We start from the raw sequence: 16,944 nt of genomic DNA, 5'->3' as shown, positions 1-16,944 counted from the left end.
GATAAATGACAAGAATCATTAATCCATTATGAAAATAACAACAAAGATAAACTATTTAAAGCATGAGGCTGCAAAAATTTGGTGCATGTAAACTCCTCATTGCCTGACACTTTTTTTTCCCCCAGAATGGATTTCCAGAAGTAATTAATGGACCCTAATTACAAGAATTAAAACTATTGAAGGAGCCTCAATGGGAGAAATGAGTGTAATACTAATCTGTTTATGAAATTAGCTGCCTTCATCCCCATCCCCCCTGGATCAACCCTAATGTGGAGCACATTTTTATTGACATTACTAAAGCATGGAAACTTGGCAAACAATAAGCAGTGTCTTGTTGGCGATGGCCGTAGGGATTTGAAGAACCTGCCAGCATTAAAGTCTGATTTTATAATCTCTTGGACAGAGGATCTATTTCACGTGAAAACAACTGATAAATTATCTTTGATCTCTCCTCCATTGTCATTTGTTTTTCACTGCGGTGCAAGGACATAATTATCCAATCTGAATCAAAGCAGTGATTAGTGTATCCCAAAAGCATGGATCATAGCATTTCATACACACAAGGGCAACGGTGCAGCCTACAATGAGAGGTTGCCATGTGAGCGACCCTGCTGAAAGGTATAATTTCACCGTGTAGCTATGGCTACACACCGGCGGCTGGCGCGTGAATCACAGAGGTGCCTTGGTGCTTTCAAAGATCCTTTTCATAGACGGCTGCTCGGAGGCAATGCCCGCGATGAATGGATTTCTGCTCTGCTCTGTGTGGGTGGCTTAGACAGAAGGCACAGTGCACTCACTCTGTGCGTGTGCGTGTGTGTGTCTTTCTGTGTGGGTGTATGTGTGTGTCTGCCACCCCCTCGAAAAAGATAAGGGTCTGAAACCAGAGTATTGTGATCAGCCGCGCATGCTGATTTTGAGCACTGTCATCGTCGCGTCGGTGGACCACCTCACTGTTTGATCTATAACTATGAGCCATAAGCACTCCCCTTTTTATATGTGATGCAGTCCTGCCTTCCGACAAGGCTTACCTCATCTTATGTGCTTTGAATCACTAAGTGTGGCATGGAAGTAGTTTCTCAAACTGCAGCCCCCTGCTGATGATCATTAGTATTAATCACACTCTCCAAGTGTACTGTAATTGCTATGTATAGCCATCACTATTACCTACGTGGTTCTTCCAGTTGGCCTTACCATATTTATTAAAGCAAGAATTACTTCTGCCATAAAGCAGATGTTAGATTTTCACCCTAATCAGACAGACGTGATGTGGGTGAAAGCTTTTTAACTGCTGTGCACAGTACCAATAAATTAACACCTCCCTGAGTTTAATGATTGCATCATTATACAGTATGTGCATGCATGGGTTTACGTTCTTATCAAAATTGTTATTTGATGGAAGCTGTGGATGCCTGGATGTCTTTTCCAGGATGAGATTAGCCCAGAATTTAGACTTGGACTACCTGACCTCATATCTGCAGTCTGAACGCAGCTGAAAAGCTTTTAAAGGAGCTGATCTCCTCCTCTCCTTTTGTGTTCAACATAGTGTTTTAACACCCCCAAAAGGATATCAGCCTTCTTGATATCATTTAATCATATTTATAGAAAATCCATGTCCTCTTCACTGTTAGGCACTGAGACTCCTGGGAGTCTGAGATAGTAAAAGACACCGTAAGTAACACTGAATGTGCAAAATGTGTATTTTTTTTAAATGTCACAGAGACATTAGCACTACCCCCTTATTCATTTCAATGAGACCACTGCGTTGGCCAATCACAGAGACCACTGTGTAACGAAGAGACGAAAATTCAGACTTTAATATCAATTCTAAGTTAACTTCAGAAAATTAAATGTAGCACTGCAACAAACAAGACAAACCATAGTATAGTTCTGTCCTTCACACGTCCACACATACTGCGTATGACCTTTGGGGGTAATTCAATTTGCTGCAAATAATGAATGTTTATATAATTGAATGCTGCATTGAATTATTTCATGCATTTAAGTCGTGTTGGAATTTCCATTGCTATGGCAGCTTTAGCGAAGGTGCTTCATTTTCATCTGCTTCTTTCACCTCCAAGATAGACAAAAAGGAAGAGCGAAGACAAATCAGACTTAATTTATGCAAAGACCAGGCACAATGTTGTGATAATTCATGAGTACATCAGTGAGAAAAGGCTCTCAAACAAAGTTTGACAAGATGAAAGGAGAAGGTTTTACGAGTCCAAGGCCTGCACTTAGTGCGACAGCATTTGTGCGTTATAAAACTCTCTCCCAAGTAGTTTCACTGCCATTTACCTCATCACTTTAAAAAGGCAGTAATAATGAGCAATTGCAAAAAAGCATGTGTCACTAACAGGGTATAGATTAACTGAATTTGGTGGAAAAAAGGGATGTAATGGCTTCACTTTAAGTTCACATAATGGACAAAGTGAGTTGTGAGGGTTCACGGTGTGAGTTTGCGCGTGTCGTAGTGTGCATGCGTCTTTATTTGTGTCCGTCTGTGATCTCTGCGGGGTTGCGATCGTGATGCTGTGCTTCCCTGCAGACTCAGAATTGGGATGCCGTCCAGAGCTCAGCTTCAGCACCAGCTCTCTCTCTCTCTCTCTCTCACACACATACACACACACACACACACACACACACAGAGTCACACCCGCCCACGCAGTTTCTCCTGCACACACACATGCACTGTTACACCTGCCTACACATTCTCTCTCTCTCTCTCTCTCTCTCTCTCTCGAGGAACGCAGATACACAGGACACACATATACACACGAACCTTTGCATGTGTCTGCGGCGGTGCATAAGGCTCCAATTAGTTTTGACACCTCTGAGGTTTTTTGGTTATGGGGTTCAGCTCTCAAACATTATTCCTCTGGTCTGGACAGAGCTTAACAAAGCGGTGTGCTTGCGTGTGCAACAGCGTGTGTATCTATGTGCATGCATGATTGTGCCGGTGTGCGTGGGCGATGCTTGTTGTTGTTGAGCGTTGTGATTTAATATGCATATGTGTGGGCAGGTGCGATTTTGTGCATGTGAACCATAAAGGAGGGGAGGTATCAGTGGCTCGCTGCGGCTTTAACACCAGGGTTTGGAGGTCAATCCTGTCTGACTCGTGACTCTCATCATTACAGAGCTGCCTCAGGGTCTCTGTGAATGTCAAACCTGCTATCTGACACCTGTGCTGCGAGCATATGTATTTCACAAGGATACACAAAGAAAAAAAAACACCCTAATTCATATTCTTGTCTGTTTATTAATATGAAAACAAAAATTACAAAGAAGCCCACAATGTCTACAGACTTCATTTCCTTCGTGTCAGCGTCAAATCATTTGCAATAAAAGTAATTGTGACAATACCAGTGGAGTGTTTGATGCTCTGTGGGGTGTCTTTAATATCTGTCAGGAAGAAAAAGACAGCCAGGTTTTTATTAGTTTTTCCTTTGATGAGACTTGAAGATTATTGGTTATTTACACTGGGAGCCAGGCTTATACCTTGAGCCGTGCTTGATTAAAAGTTCTTCTCTGTTTGCCTGCCCACCTAACGCAGTTAAAAACAAAGCTCTCAATGTAGCTAGATAGAATTGAACAGGTTGAGTAGTGAATTCAGCTCCCTGTAGTGTGGTGAATGACACTCTGGGCTTTTAAGCCTTTGTGTTAACAGAAATAATCCATATCATGCTTTTATTCATTTGCATCATTACCCTTGGGATGTGTTCCAGTTATGTGCTTTACTAAGAATAGTAAGATAAGAATAATGTAATATTTCATTGATTTTTTTTCACTTCAGCCGGCTGTACTGACAAAACCAAATATCACAAAATAACCCTTAATAGCATATTGTGATGATATCTTGAGGATGACTTTTTAGTGCCAAAACATATTTATGCACAATAAAAACAAATTTGAGAAACAAATAACATTGAGATGATGACTAAGGGCCAGGCGGAGGTGTTCATAGTTTTGGCTCTTTCACTTTTTTATAGCATAACAAGGCAGGGAAAAGATTATTTGTATGCTTGTATGAAAAAGGAAAATGAAATAGAATAAAATAAAATACAAAAAGACAAGGGATATAGTTACAGTGCTGTGATAAGTTGCTCTAAATTTAAGGAAACAGATCTCTTTCACAGCAGACACAGTGTATTGATTTGTCACAGAAGAAAAAAAAAGCACAGGTGTAATTAATACCATTAACAACGGCTCTGTCCCTGTTAACCATGCCAGTCAGGCAGCACACACAGCACCAGCACCCTGCAAGTGACACGATCGTTATTAATGTCATTAATTACACTGTGCTTTTCCCTGCTATGATAAGAGAAAACATCAGGACACATTTAAGATCATCAGGAGGCTCAGTAGCATAGATGCAGCGTGCCAGCTACAAATGCAGCTGCACTATAAAAAAAAAAAATTGCGATCATATCAGAACGTCGATATATTATCAATATGTCCTCCGGCCTCGCTCTTCTGTTTCACGGCCTGTTTCTCAAATCACATCACCACTCAGCTTGAGTCTCATGTCCTGTCAAATACGCTACAGGTCATTGCACCCAACAGACTGCTACACAAGACATATACACAGCTCCGTCTGGTGACTTGTTGTCATTCGGTTTGTTTGACTCAGGATGTGAAACGGCGTTTGAGTGCAGCGCTTGAGTGATTAAACTCAGTAGTAGCCCATCACTGGGTGGACACTAGGCAGAGCTGTCATATTTCCTGAGGAGAGGAAATGAGTGAAATCATTGCATAGAAATGCTAATCAGGCCACTGAGTTGCGGCTCTTCTGTGTCATAGAGTGAAGACGTGTTTGTACAAGGCAGCAGACCTTCTCATACTAGACTGATTCTTATTCTGCTTCAATTTTCTCTGCCCTCCAAGTCGTATCATGTCACGCCGGCCATGTCTTGCCCTCTCCTCTTTTGTCTTCTTGGCCTTTCCCTGTTATCTCCCCTTTGCCTTCTGTACAAATTCATATCCCTCCGCACGCTCCTCTCCTTTTCCATCTTCCCCACAGCTCCAGTCTCTTTTCCCACTGCTGTATTTCACCCTTCACTTTGTCACTCCCTCCTGACCTCTCTCCTGTCTTCCACCCACTCTCCTCGCAATAAGTGCCGCGATGAGGATCCATATTGGATTATTGTGTTTGCCATTAGCCTCCAGGTTGACAGTGTAATTGCCTTTATCCACCAAGGTCTCTGTAAGCCTGACCCTGCCAACCCTGCATTTGCATGTCCACTGAGAATTCTAGATGACCTGTACGTCAGAAAGCTACGGAGATTTAGTGGTGATGGCGAGATGGCAAACTGCTGCTAGAATCGGAAGAGATCTAGCTTTTGTTTACCATTGCCTCCCCCATTTCCTCTGAATACTGGCTAGTCAGTGTGTCCAGGGTGCAAGCAGGACCAGAGTTAGCAAGCTTGCAAGTCAGAAACTAGTAATCATCTTTCATAACAATGTTTCTACTCAGCCGAAGGCTACCTGCTACACCCACTGCACAAATGGTCACCAGTGTGTAGCTCTCATAATTTTATGTTTCTCACCCTCTAAGTATGAATATGTATGCTGCCTTTAAGCACTTGATACTGAGTCTGTGTCAAAATCAATGCCCACATATCTGTCACGTCCTCAGGCAGACATTCAACCTGTTAACAGTCGGTTTGATTTTCAAAAGATAGCCGCTTTTGAGTTCATTCTGTTGATCACAGACATCCAGTTCTCAGAGAAGACTGTTAATGACCTTGTTTGTCTCTCTCTCCCTCTCCCACTTCTCTCTCCCATCGACTTTGTTTCACTCCTCAGGGCCGTTGCACGCGAGAGAACTGCAAATACCTCCACCCGCCCGCTCACCTGAAGACCCAGCTGGAGATCAACGGCAGAAATAACCTGATCCAGCAGAAGACAGCAGCCGCCATGTTGGCCCAACAGATGCAGTTCATGATCCCCGGCACCACCATGCAACCTGTGGTTAGTGCTGGCCTCGCCACTGTGGGAATTGACTGGCTGTGCATCATGACTCACTATGAAAATACCAGTGAATTCTATTGTTGTGCTACACCGTGAAATGTTTTTTGTCCCTGTTAAAACACTGTTATATATTAAGTTACTTCAGCCATTCAAGTGTCACGTTTACATATGAATTTACTTGGAAAGTTGACTGGAAGTTATCCTTGTCGTTAAGATTATTTTTCTTAGTGTCATGGTCTTGGCAATAGCTTTGACTGACAAGCAGGGCATGACTCACTGAGAAAATATCAGTTCCAGTACATTGATACAGTCTTCTCTGGGATACTTTTCTCTTATCTATCCTGTTCTCAAATTCCAGGATATCTCAGGGTAGAAATATTCTAAATTTGTTCTCACAATTGTTGTCGAGATGCCCTTGAGCAATGCCCATATCTCCCTAACTCTTTTCTTGAAGTTGCTCAGTAGTTAGCGGTAGAGTATGGTCGCACTGGGCAGCTGCCAGGTGTGAACGTGTTTAACTGTATCAATGTAAGGCTGGGCGTAGCTGAAAAAGAACACGCAAGCTCAGCAAATCTTGCTGGTATATTTAGAGGTTAAAAAAAAAAACTCTTCTCTTGTTTCTACCCTCACTTTCCCCTCTCTCTCCCCTTTTTCTCTCAAACCTAGTCCTCTCTGTTCCCTCTACCTGTCACATCCTCTCCCCCTTCTTTCTCACCCACCTCTCTGCACAGCTGTGCCCTTCTTTCATTTGTCTCTTCTGTCTTTTTCCTCTAACTTCTCTCCCTATTTTCTGTCTCTATACCCTCTTTCTGCCTTTCACCCTCCATTTCCTTACATCCATCATTTCTTTCATCTTTGTCTCACAGATTTTTATTAAGAAAGTGAGCTAAAACAAGCAAAGAAAAGCAGACAGAGCATTTTAAAGAGCAGCCATGACAACATTAGAGGAGCGGTTTGAATAAATGTAGGTAAAGTGCCTTTTTTCTTCCATCTACAGCAGACGTTTCCAGTCAGCCAGGGCCTGGGTTCCAGTGCAGGTTTGAGTTACACACCCTACCTGACACCGATGTCCCACAGCATGGGCCTGGTACCCACAGACATCCTGCCCAGCACCCCGGTTATCGTCCCCGGCAGCCCGCCCGTCTCCGTGACCGCCGGCTCTTCCTCCAACCAGAAACTACTGCGTACCGACAAGCTGGAGGTGACCCAACCAATCACAGTTCTCTCTATCTCTCTCTCAGACAAGACAAGCATGACAGCTAATCATAGCTAATGTTCTCTTTTGGGTCGTGGAGTATAATTATGGCACCATCTTACTGTGATTATGGATGTGAAAGAGATGCAATAGATACGTAGTGCTAATGAGTATCATTTATAGCTCCAGAGCATTTACAGGACGACCCCATAGTTATTATTTTTTGATACAATACAAATACATGTGTGCTGTCTGTTTTCTACTGTAGAGTAAGGAAAAAACTAAATATAATACTACTAGCTCCTTGGTTACCACAGGAGTTGGCATAGCAACCAATAAGACACAGCTATATTGGAATTCTTAGCACAGTTAAAACACATCTTTAACCTCTGAATTTACTTTTTGAATGCAGCTAATTGTTGTATAAATTGCCTTAGACAAACACTTGAACTGATAAGCAAGTCTAAGCATTGTTTCATGAGTTAATGACTTGAATAAATACATTTTGAAGTAGCCTTCCAGTGAGCCCAAATAAGCAAATCAGGCTTTTTTTACAGTAGTAGTAGTAGTAGGTGTTAAGCCCTGTCCAGATACCCAAGTTCATTTTTAACAAGAGGCTGACTTTCTTTTCAGAAAAGAGGAATTAATTCATTTTTTTTCTCAGCAACTCTATTAGGCTCTTTACCTGACAGTTTCATACCTCTGCATTATCCTTGAACATATGTAAGGGAACATCTGTTACTGTTATCACTGACTGAATTAATTCAGGCTTGTATTAGAAACATGATATGAAAAAAAGAGATAGTGTGAGATTACAGTGATTTAAATTGGAACGTGCTCAACACAAACTGGTTTGCTAGACAGCCACAGTTAAACTGGGACAACAATAACAACTTCAACTATCTCCATCTGCCCCCTGGCAAACAACTCTGAATGAGAATAGCTTGGTAATTATGAAAGAGTACATAACAGGCTTTTTTTTTTTTCCCACTACATTTATAAAGATAAACAACAATCTCCCTAAGACCTGGAGGTGATGCGTAGGTGTGTGCCTGTATGTGTTTTTCTCTGGGAGTGCTATCACTTAGCAACTGAATGAAGTTAGCTCTAATGAAACAGTATCCCTCTGAGACACGTATGCACTCCCACACAAAGCTAGCATGTGTGTGCGCACGTGTGTATGTGTGTGTGCACCAACGCTTTTGCATATGTGTATGTGTGTGCTTGTATTACATATGAAGTGTGTGTGTGTGTGTACACTCATGTGTGTCTCAGTCCCAGAGTGCAAGTCAAAAGCTGATCCCCCCCCTGTGATTACGCCCAGGCCTCTTAACGGTTGAACACTGGCTGGTTCAGTGATTCCACAATCTTTTTGGTTTGCCACACATTGCAGTTTTTTTTACAAGGTGTCAAGGCCTTTTCACACTGAATCCAAAACTAATTTGTAGTCTGTCTTTTTTTTTTTTTTTTTTTTTTAAAGGTGGGTGCGAGTTTTATGCACAGGAACATTACACACATCTGGTGCTTTTTTTCCAGAAAAGATGTGCAGCAGAATAAAGTAAAAGCTTCAAACATACCTCCTCCTGTGCTATGGATTAAAATAAGAAAAGCAGCGCTTTCATATGTTTGTATTGGTTTTTCTCTTCCTCTGCCTGCTGCTGTTAATATTATATAGTTTGTTTTTCACCCGACATTCTGAAGGTTTCTTCACAATCCTTTAGTCTTCTATATTGTAAATAAAGATTGGGGCAGAGTTAAGTTACAGAGATAGATAACACACCAGACATCCATACAGTATTTTGCAGGTTGTTCCTAATTTCCTGCTGTATGTTATGTTTTAGTAATGAACCAGCTGTCAGCTCCTTGTGCTGAAACATTTACATTATCGACCGCTCAGTCACCATGTTTGTTTTGGACACATCACTTGAACAGCAGCTATGTAGATTAATCCAAAATGTATTTATTATAAATAAATGTAATTGCATTCTGCCAGTGCAATGATGAATATGCTGTTTCGGGTGATTACAGTGATTCTGACTAATATTGTATCCAGACATGTACTGTAAATTAAGTCAAGTACTCACAAATTATTTGTATGTCTGTGTGTGTATTTCTTTGTTTTCTCTTTTTACATCCACACTCACCTGTCATTATTTGTGTCTCTCAACATCTGTGTGTGTGTGTGTCTCGGGTGTGTGCGTTTGTTCGTCCACCTGACTGTCCCGCTCCCAGGTATGCCGCGAGTTCCAGCGAGGCAACTGCGCCCGCGGCGAGACCGACTGCCGCTTCGCCCACCCGAGCGACAGCCCCATGATCGACACCAGCGACAACACGGTCACCGTCTGCATGGACTACATCAAGAGCCGCTGCTCCCGCGAGAAGTGCAAGTACTTCCACCCACCGGCCCACCTGCAGGCCAAGATTAAGGCCGCCCAACACCAGGCCAACCAGACAGCTGTGGCTGCGCAAGCCGCTGCCACAGCTGCAGCCATGGTGAGAGCACAGCACTACAGCCTACCTACTGTGCCTCACGCCTATACAGTGGTAGAGCAGGAGACAAGCACATATTATGATACTTGTCCTTGTAGTAATCATACATATCTCACACAGTTTCCTCCTGTTTAGAGCACTTAAGGAAGCAAGAGCTTATAAGGTCTGGATGGGACAACAAGGCTATTTATTTTATAGTGCTTATATACAGTATACCTTCAACCTTCCAATAAGAGCTTAGCCTTTTATTATAACAGCCAGGGAGGCTTTTATAGAGCACAGGTGATGATTGGAGGTTTTGTGTTAGTGGGAGAGCAATATATACAGTATTATTCACATCCTTGATAACATTCATATTAGTACAGGGCTTCTGCCTAGATACTGCCACCTGATTTAAGCACAGATTCTTTATATTGCAGAGATTGTTGTTCATACTGTAGCTGATTGAACACAGTTTTAGACATGACGCACTGTTATAACAATTCCTGTAAGATCATGTTTGGAGATCACTTCTGTCTGTTAAAATTCCTCCATGTAGCACACGTAGGCTGACCGAACACACATGACATTGTTACAACACATCTTGGCTTACACAATAAGTAAACACATGCTGTTGACAATGACACCCACAGTAACATGAAATGTGGAGCGCTGCTTTATTACTGTATCAAACATACCCACCTCTGCTGGTTGATTCTAGTAGATTCCAGTATACAATTCACTAACAATAGTCATCCCAAAGTGAGGCTGTTGTATACAATAAACAGGGTTTAGTGAGAGCTAAATGCATCAGTATAATGCCGCAAGAACAATCTGTTATTATCTCACCGCAGTCTGCTTTTATTTTTCAATGCCCTTGGTTCATACAGAGACAATGTGCTGGCTCACCTCCCCCCCCCATCCCACTACACCCTGCTCTCAATGATAAGTGCGGCTCTCTGCAGATCAGTGCAAATTGAATCAAGGATGGATGAGAGTGTAGCATCACGGGTGGGGGGGGGGGTTTACCCTCCTCTGCCTTTAGTTGGAAAAATCCCCCAACAGGCTGAGGAAGAGACAGACAGACAGAAAAAGGTAGACAGACAGATGGAAATGCAGGCAGACAGACAGTGAGAAGGGTCTGGCAGTGTGTCTTGGCTACGCCCCGCCCTCCACCAGGCTCCGAGTGGCTTCTTTTTTTGTATGGTCCTCTTGGCTGCTGCACTCGCACACCTTGTACTGCGCCAGTGTGCTGACTGACTTTTTTTCCTCCATGGCATGGGCATGCTTTACGCGTTGCACATACCTCTCTCATTGGCTGGCTCCATTGCTGCTTGCTCTCCCTTGTCCTTCCTCCATAAATCCACGGTGTGGATGATAAGGCGACCGTGAGTGCAGGTTAGTTTTTTCGTCTGTGCACATGGTAGCAGTTGCATGAAAGCAGGAAAAAAACCACAAGGAATTGAAACATCCATAAATAAAAGAGAGCCTGAGACCCCCAAGGCGTTATAACCTGATGTTGACCCCTCAGTGCTATTTTCTTAAAGGGATACTGAGCACCTTAGCTCAACAGCTTCCCCATTAGGTACACGATGCATCATCAAACAGTAAGATTTACTTTTATCTTCCTAGTGCATTCTCCTCACAGTCCTATGTTTCATACTTGTCCTGTGTTCCTCATTAAGCCCCAGTTTATCAACTTTATGACCCACTTCCCAATTTACCATCCGCAGTTACAAGCTGCACTAGAGGTGAGGAGGGTTAACCTTAGGACAATGAGTTGTTTAGTCAGCACCTTTAATCCAATTTTCTTGTAGCCCATAGCCTGCTTTATTGAAGCAGAGACCCATAAAACCTGTATTGCTGCACTGCTGCAAATAGGTAATATCATTATCCATAATTCACTTTTTTTAATCTAAAGCAAATAGGCTAGAGTGTACAGTAGATTAGGTTACATGTTTAACAGATACAGTTGCAGTAAGACGATCCTATTATTGAGATTATGTTGTTTTACTGTGCCACATTATGTGTTGCTTGCCATGCTGTGATCTTCTTCCTCATTGCAAGTGGAATGCGGTCATCTTTGCTTTTCATGTTCACTTTAATAGACCATCTTCCATTTTAACTAACCACAATGTTTAAGTCTGTTAACACTGCGGTGCATCGGCAATGCATTGCTGCTCTTTAAAAAAGGACATACTCTTATATACTGATAGAAAACCCACATACATGAAGCAAGAGGCTTGTGCATGGACCACTTTAGCGCTGTTCTCATCACATTCGTGTCATTTTTTTTTTTTTGTCCTCTCAGCAGTGACATCAGATGTAAGGAAGTTTAATAAAAGTGATAACTTGAATTAAAACAATGTATTATTACTAATATTCGATTTGTGATTGAATTGCTCCTATAGTTTAAGATTCGTTTCTAGGAGGGATGTAAGAATAAACAGAGCTCCACATTCTGTGATTGAACTTCGCCTCACATTGTGTCACCTCCCTAAGCTCATTGATCACACTAACAAGTCACATGTCCTCATGATGCAAGATTAGTTTGAGGATTTTTCACTTATTTCAAGCACTAGATGTGAGTTGACACCACGTCAAAAAAAAAAAAAATCTTTTTGGATTGTTAGGTCTACTTATTGTAGCTGCCACAAGGGTGATAGTGTTTAAACAGCTTCTTGCAAGTATTAGTGATATCTGTAGTTAAAGTCTGCCCACACAAATGTGTCCAGTTCTTGCTGCCAGTTGTGAGGGCTCACATCCCAGTATGACGTGAATTTGAGACTTTTCTCAGGCTTTTTTTTTTTCTCCCCCCCCAAACAGGCCCAAAACCACCTCACACCATCTGATAGATTTTTTAAGAGGAGCACTGTAATTCTTGTGTGTGTAGGACTGTAGTATCCTACTTTCTGTAGAAAACATCTGTTCAGATCACATTTATAGTCCGAATCAGTTGTGTTTACTCTACTGCATTTTGTTCTTGCGTAGATGTTAAAAGATTTACTTGTTCAGAAATAGTTGACGTTACTACTAAATGCTTTTCCTAGTAGTTTTGAAGTACATCATAGAATCTTGCTTTTTTTTAACCAAAGTTTAATGTAGATGCTTTTTTTGCTTTTGTACTAATTCAAAAAGTAGCAATGTTTCTTTAAAGTAAACAAAACAATTTTTTGTTTATGTGCATGCCTATTGTTTTGTATGTGGTATACTTGCATTCAGATTATTTTTGTTTTTGTTTTTTTCCTTCTCACCTATCCACAATGCAATGCTGTCCCCCATGACGCACCTCTGCTTGCTGTTACCTGTATGTTAATACGCTTGAATCCCATTGGCCCACTGCCATCATGTGCTCGCTGCCTGCTAATTAAAGACTCAGTCGACTGCCAAAGCAATGAAGCGACCCCTCGAGGCAACTGTAGACCTGGTACTTTGACCTTTCACCTTTTGCTTTGCATGTAGCTTCTTTAATTGTACTGTAGCCACTCACAAAATTTAAGTTGGCTCTTTTGTTTTTGTGAAACCCTGTAAGACACTTTTTAAAGTATAAATATTTCATTTATGATCACCAGTGGCAATTCTAGTTTGTACTGTACATTTATTAAATGATCAACTTCAGCGTAATGTTAAAATAATTCCAGTTATCACACTGTTTTCTTAATGTTTTGTTGATGATTGCCTTGCTATGGTGTAGTTTCTCATTGTCCTTGTGATAGTTACAGCAAGTTTCCATTTTTGCCTTGTTGTGCTGTGCATAGCCAAATAACAGATTTACAAATATCAGTATTGACTTGTGCAAGTATACAGTTCAAATCTGCTGTGTTTCTGTTGTGTGTGTTTTTTTTGTGTGTGTGTGTGAACGTGCGTTTTCGGTGGCCAGGCGTTCCCCCACGGTGTCCTCCAGCCCCTACCAAAGAGACCAGCACTTGAGAAGAGCAACGGAGCGAGCTCCCTGTTCAACCCCAGTGTTTTGAACTACCAGCAGGCGCTGGCCAACGCACAGCTCCAGCAGCCCGCTTTCTTTCCTGCAGGTAAGAGCTCCCAATCAATACACGAGGCACACAGATGCAGATAGAAACACTTATAGGTATGCGGAGCATGCAAGCACACACAGAAACACTCTCTCTGAATGTACTCAGCTAACCTACGATCCATCACAAATGTATCTTTTGGAGTTTCTCATGCTAAAGGGAGAGATCTTCTTATAATCAGTTACAGTTATCTGCTTTGCCCTATGCTTCCCTTTGAAAGGGATTAATTTGAGAGACGCACATAAGGAGCTCCACTGTGATGGTGCGTGCTAACGTTTCAAATATTCCCTGTGCCGTCCCTTAACTTTGATCTAGTGCCTGCCAATATAAACACGTAATTGCTGGCAGGTGGAAGGGCAGTGCAGGCTTTGATCAGAGCAGTAAAAGATATGAAATATTACCACCTGAATATGATACACCTGTCACTCTGTTACGCCCAAGCATACAAAAGAGCAAAACAAGCCTGGTTTATTCCACCACAGAGGCTCTGTAAATATGTTTAGGCTCCTAATGAAGGTAAAAATAACATAAAGAAAAACTATAAGCCTTTAAAAGAAATTCAGGCTTATTCAGTTTTCAGTGTTTATTTAATCTGTCCTGACAGACATCAATATTGGGGGAGGGGGGGAAATTCCATTTTAAAAAAGCAATTTTGTCCCAATTTACCCAAATTAATTCAGGTCTGCTCCCTCATTCCTCTTCAGTTCCCTCCCCCAAAACAAAATGCTCTCTGTCTACTCCCTCACATAGAAACTAACAGTAGCTTAAGCCCCCTCGGGTCCCCCGCTAAATGAGTTAACTGCAGCTAACACGTTAGCCTGTAGCCACACTGAGTCATGAGGATGAGACTCCTATCCCTCGCTCTTCTTTCTACCTGCTCTTATTGTTTCCCTGTGGTGTGAGATGCCTGAAAGCCCCTCATCCCTCCCTCCTCCTGTGTCTGCGTGTGTGGGAAGTAGCCTTGGGTCAAAGTCGTGTTTGCAAATTTTTTTTCCCCCCTATCTGCTAAATTCCAGATGGGTGGGGTTTCTCTACAATGAAGATCAAAACAGTGGGTGCCAAAAAAAAGTTGCACAGTTGCTGGAGACTATTTGAAGTTTCGTGTAATATTTCATGTCTCCATTTTTTATTTGCAAGTACAACTTGATCCAGTTTTGGATGAAAGCCTGTGCACATCATTGTACTGACACTGCATGATGCTGCTGTTTGACTCACCTGTTCAGTTTCCTTCTCTCTCTATTATTTAGTCTTCTCTCTATTTCTCTATAGAAATTACTTATTTGAGAACTTTTAAAGCATATATATATACATTTACCAGTTGCAGCTATTGAATTGCAGGGTTCTAGTGGCCACAGAAGACCCTGATTGGACCAAAATTATAATTGAGATGAGGAAAAAATCCACAAAAAGAAAAAAAGATACAATAGAGTGATTTATTATTAATTATTTCCTTACAAAATAGGAAATCGTAACTAATACAACATGCTGGACCTGGCCACAGTTTCATATCCTACAATATACATTGCTTAAGTTTGGTTTAGCAGCAGTTGTATATAAACAGTATTTTCTCACTAATATCATAACTGATTAAGGGAATTCCTCTGCTTGCTACTGTATACTGCATTCATAACTGGCAACGCTTTAACAGTAGCATCTGAGCTAAGTGGAGCTTTTTTGTCTAACCTTGTTGTTCTCCTCCCTCTCGATTAACCCATTTATTTCCTCCTCTCTCTCCCTCTCTGTCTCCCTCCCTCCCTCTCTATCTCTCTCTCTGTCTTTCTCTGCATGAACACAACAGGGTCAGTCTTGTGCATGACTCCTGCTAGCAGTCTTGGTAGGTCCTGACCCTCCCTTTGCTCTCTCACATACACTTTTTTTTTTTATATATATATATATATATAACAAAGTGTGGGGGGCTGGTTGGAGTGGGATGAGTGGGCAATATCTGCAGCCCTTGCAGGTGAGACAAAAGGTCATTGCTTCACATCATCACCTGTGTCTGTGATGAAACTTTTTAAAAAAATGTGTTCTAGGATTTTCCAGCTTATCAAAATGTGCGTTTCTTTAGTACCAGTGAGGCTGATATATGATGTTCATGATGTTAAACACACTTTTCATGTCCATTTTGTATCACCTGAAAGAGTTGTGTTCTTGTTTCCTTACTGACTCTCTTGCTAATGACTGTTTGTTTATGATTAAAATGTTAGTTTGGATAAAATACTGCAGATCTGATCTGTTCTGAAGCTGTAGGATAGCTACTGTCTGTTTGCTGTGCTGTGTTGATCAGGAAATTTAAATCAGTTTCCCAGAGAAATTATTTTAACCACATAGTTGGATATATTTGTCTCAGCTAAAAGTGGATGGGAATTACAAAATACCAGTCGGCTAATCGGCGGCTCCTACATTAGTAAATGGTAAAATAATGATTGAAATTATTTTTTAACTACACAATTACAACAATCCATCAGAGCTGCATGTTTTTGGCATGTGCAATGAGGAGCCGCCTGGAAAGTTTTTGGCATATTACTACTGTTCAACTTGTCAACCCACATAGATTAAAAACTGAAATTCCCATCCCTGCTGCCAAAAAAATGTCATTGATTCATTGTAATTGGTGTCTTGCGCCACCCAACTTCTCTGGGAAAAACAGCAAACTGATTTTCCGTATAAATTTCCTTACTTGTGATTGTAATCAGCTTCTCTCCTCTTGTTTTTTTTTGTTATTTTTTCTCCCACGCTCTCTTTTTCTTTCTTTCTTTCTGTCCTCCTTGCTTTGCATTGTGAATGGTTGCATGCCATCTGCCGGTGTAACCCTAACGATGGCTTGCTGGCTCTCTGTAACATCCGCCACCACCACCATCAACAACAACAACAACAACAACAACAACAACAACAACATCAACAACAACAACAACAACAACAACAAACGATACCGTCGACACGCACACACCACAACTGTTGCCATGGTTATCATAATGCTCCACCTACCTGTCCATTGCTACCACCTACCTTCCCTCTCCCTCCCATTCCTCCTCCTCCCTCTCCCCTTCCTCTACCTCCCCTTTCCCACCCTCAAAACAAAGTCCCAATGATGTACAGTGCTACGCCTGCTACTGTCTCTGCAGCAACAACTCCTGCCACAAGTGTCCCCTACGCAGCAACAGCACCAGCCAATCAGGTTTGCTCCTTTTAAAGCTTTCTTTCATCAGTCCCCGGAGCTCTGAATAAGTACTGCTTTCTAATAGTGAGCTGCAATAACCTGCAGCTGAGCCCACGCCCAGC

The 16,944-nt window shown here is 41.8% G+C and overlaps 1 protein-coding gene across 13 annotated transcripts in view; it reads left to right on the top strand.

The window, feature by feature from the left end:
* mbnl2 (muscleblind-like splicing regulator 2) overlaps positions 1-16,944 on the top strand; it is a 56,001-nt gene that overhangs the window by 31,047 nt on the left and 8,010 nt on the right. For 5 of the 13 annotated variants that reach the window (XM_044344592.1, XM_044344588.1, XM_044344589.1 and 2 more), the window contains exons 3-9: positions 5,803-5,967; positions 6,965-7,168; positions 9,395-9,655; positions 13,005-13,058; positions 13,512-13,662; positions 15,461-15,496; positions 16,746-16,840. In XM_044344592.1, the coding sequence (XP_044200527.1) occupies positions 5,803-5,967; positions 6,965-7,168; positions 9,395-9,655; positions 13,005-13,058; positions 13,512-13,662; positions 15,461-15,496; positions 16,746-16,840 (966 nt within the window). The remainder of the gene's footprint in view (positions 1-5,802; positions 5,968-6,964; positions 7,169-9,394; positions 9,656-13,004; positions 13,059-13,511; positions 13,663-15,460; positions 15,497-16,745; positions 16,841-16,944) is intronic. The other 8 variants (XM_044344595.1, XM_044344599.1, XM_044344594.1 and 5 more) reach the window with 8 other exon arrangements.

Source organism: Thunnus albacares, chromosome 24, assembly GCF_914725855.1.
Source record: "Thunnus albacares chromosome 24, fThuAlb1.1, whole genome shotgun sequence".
In the NCBI taxonomy this organism is placed as follows: domain Eukaryota; kingdom Metazoa; phylum Chordata; class Actinopteri; order Scombriformes; family Scombridae; genus Thunnus; species Thunnus albacares.
Note: the sequence above shows the minus strand (reverse complement) of the source record. Positions and strands in the feature narration are given on the sequence as shown.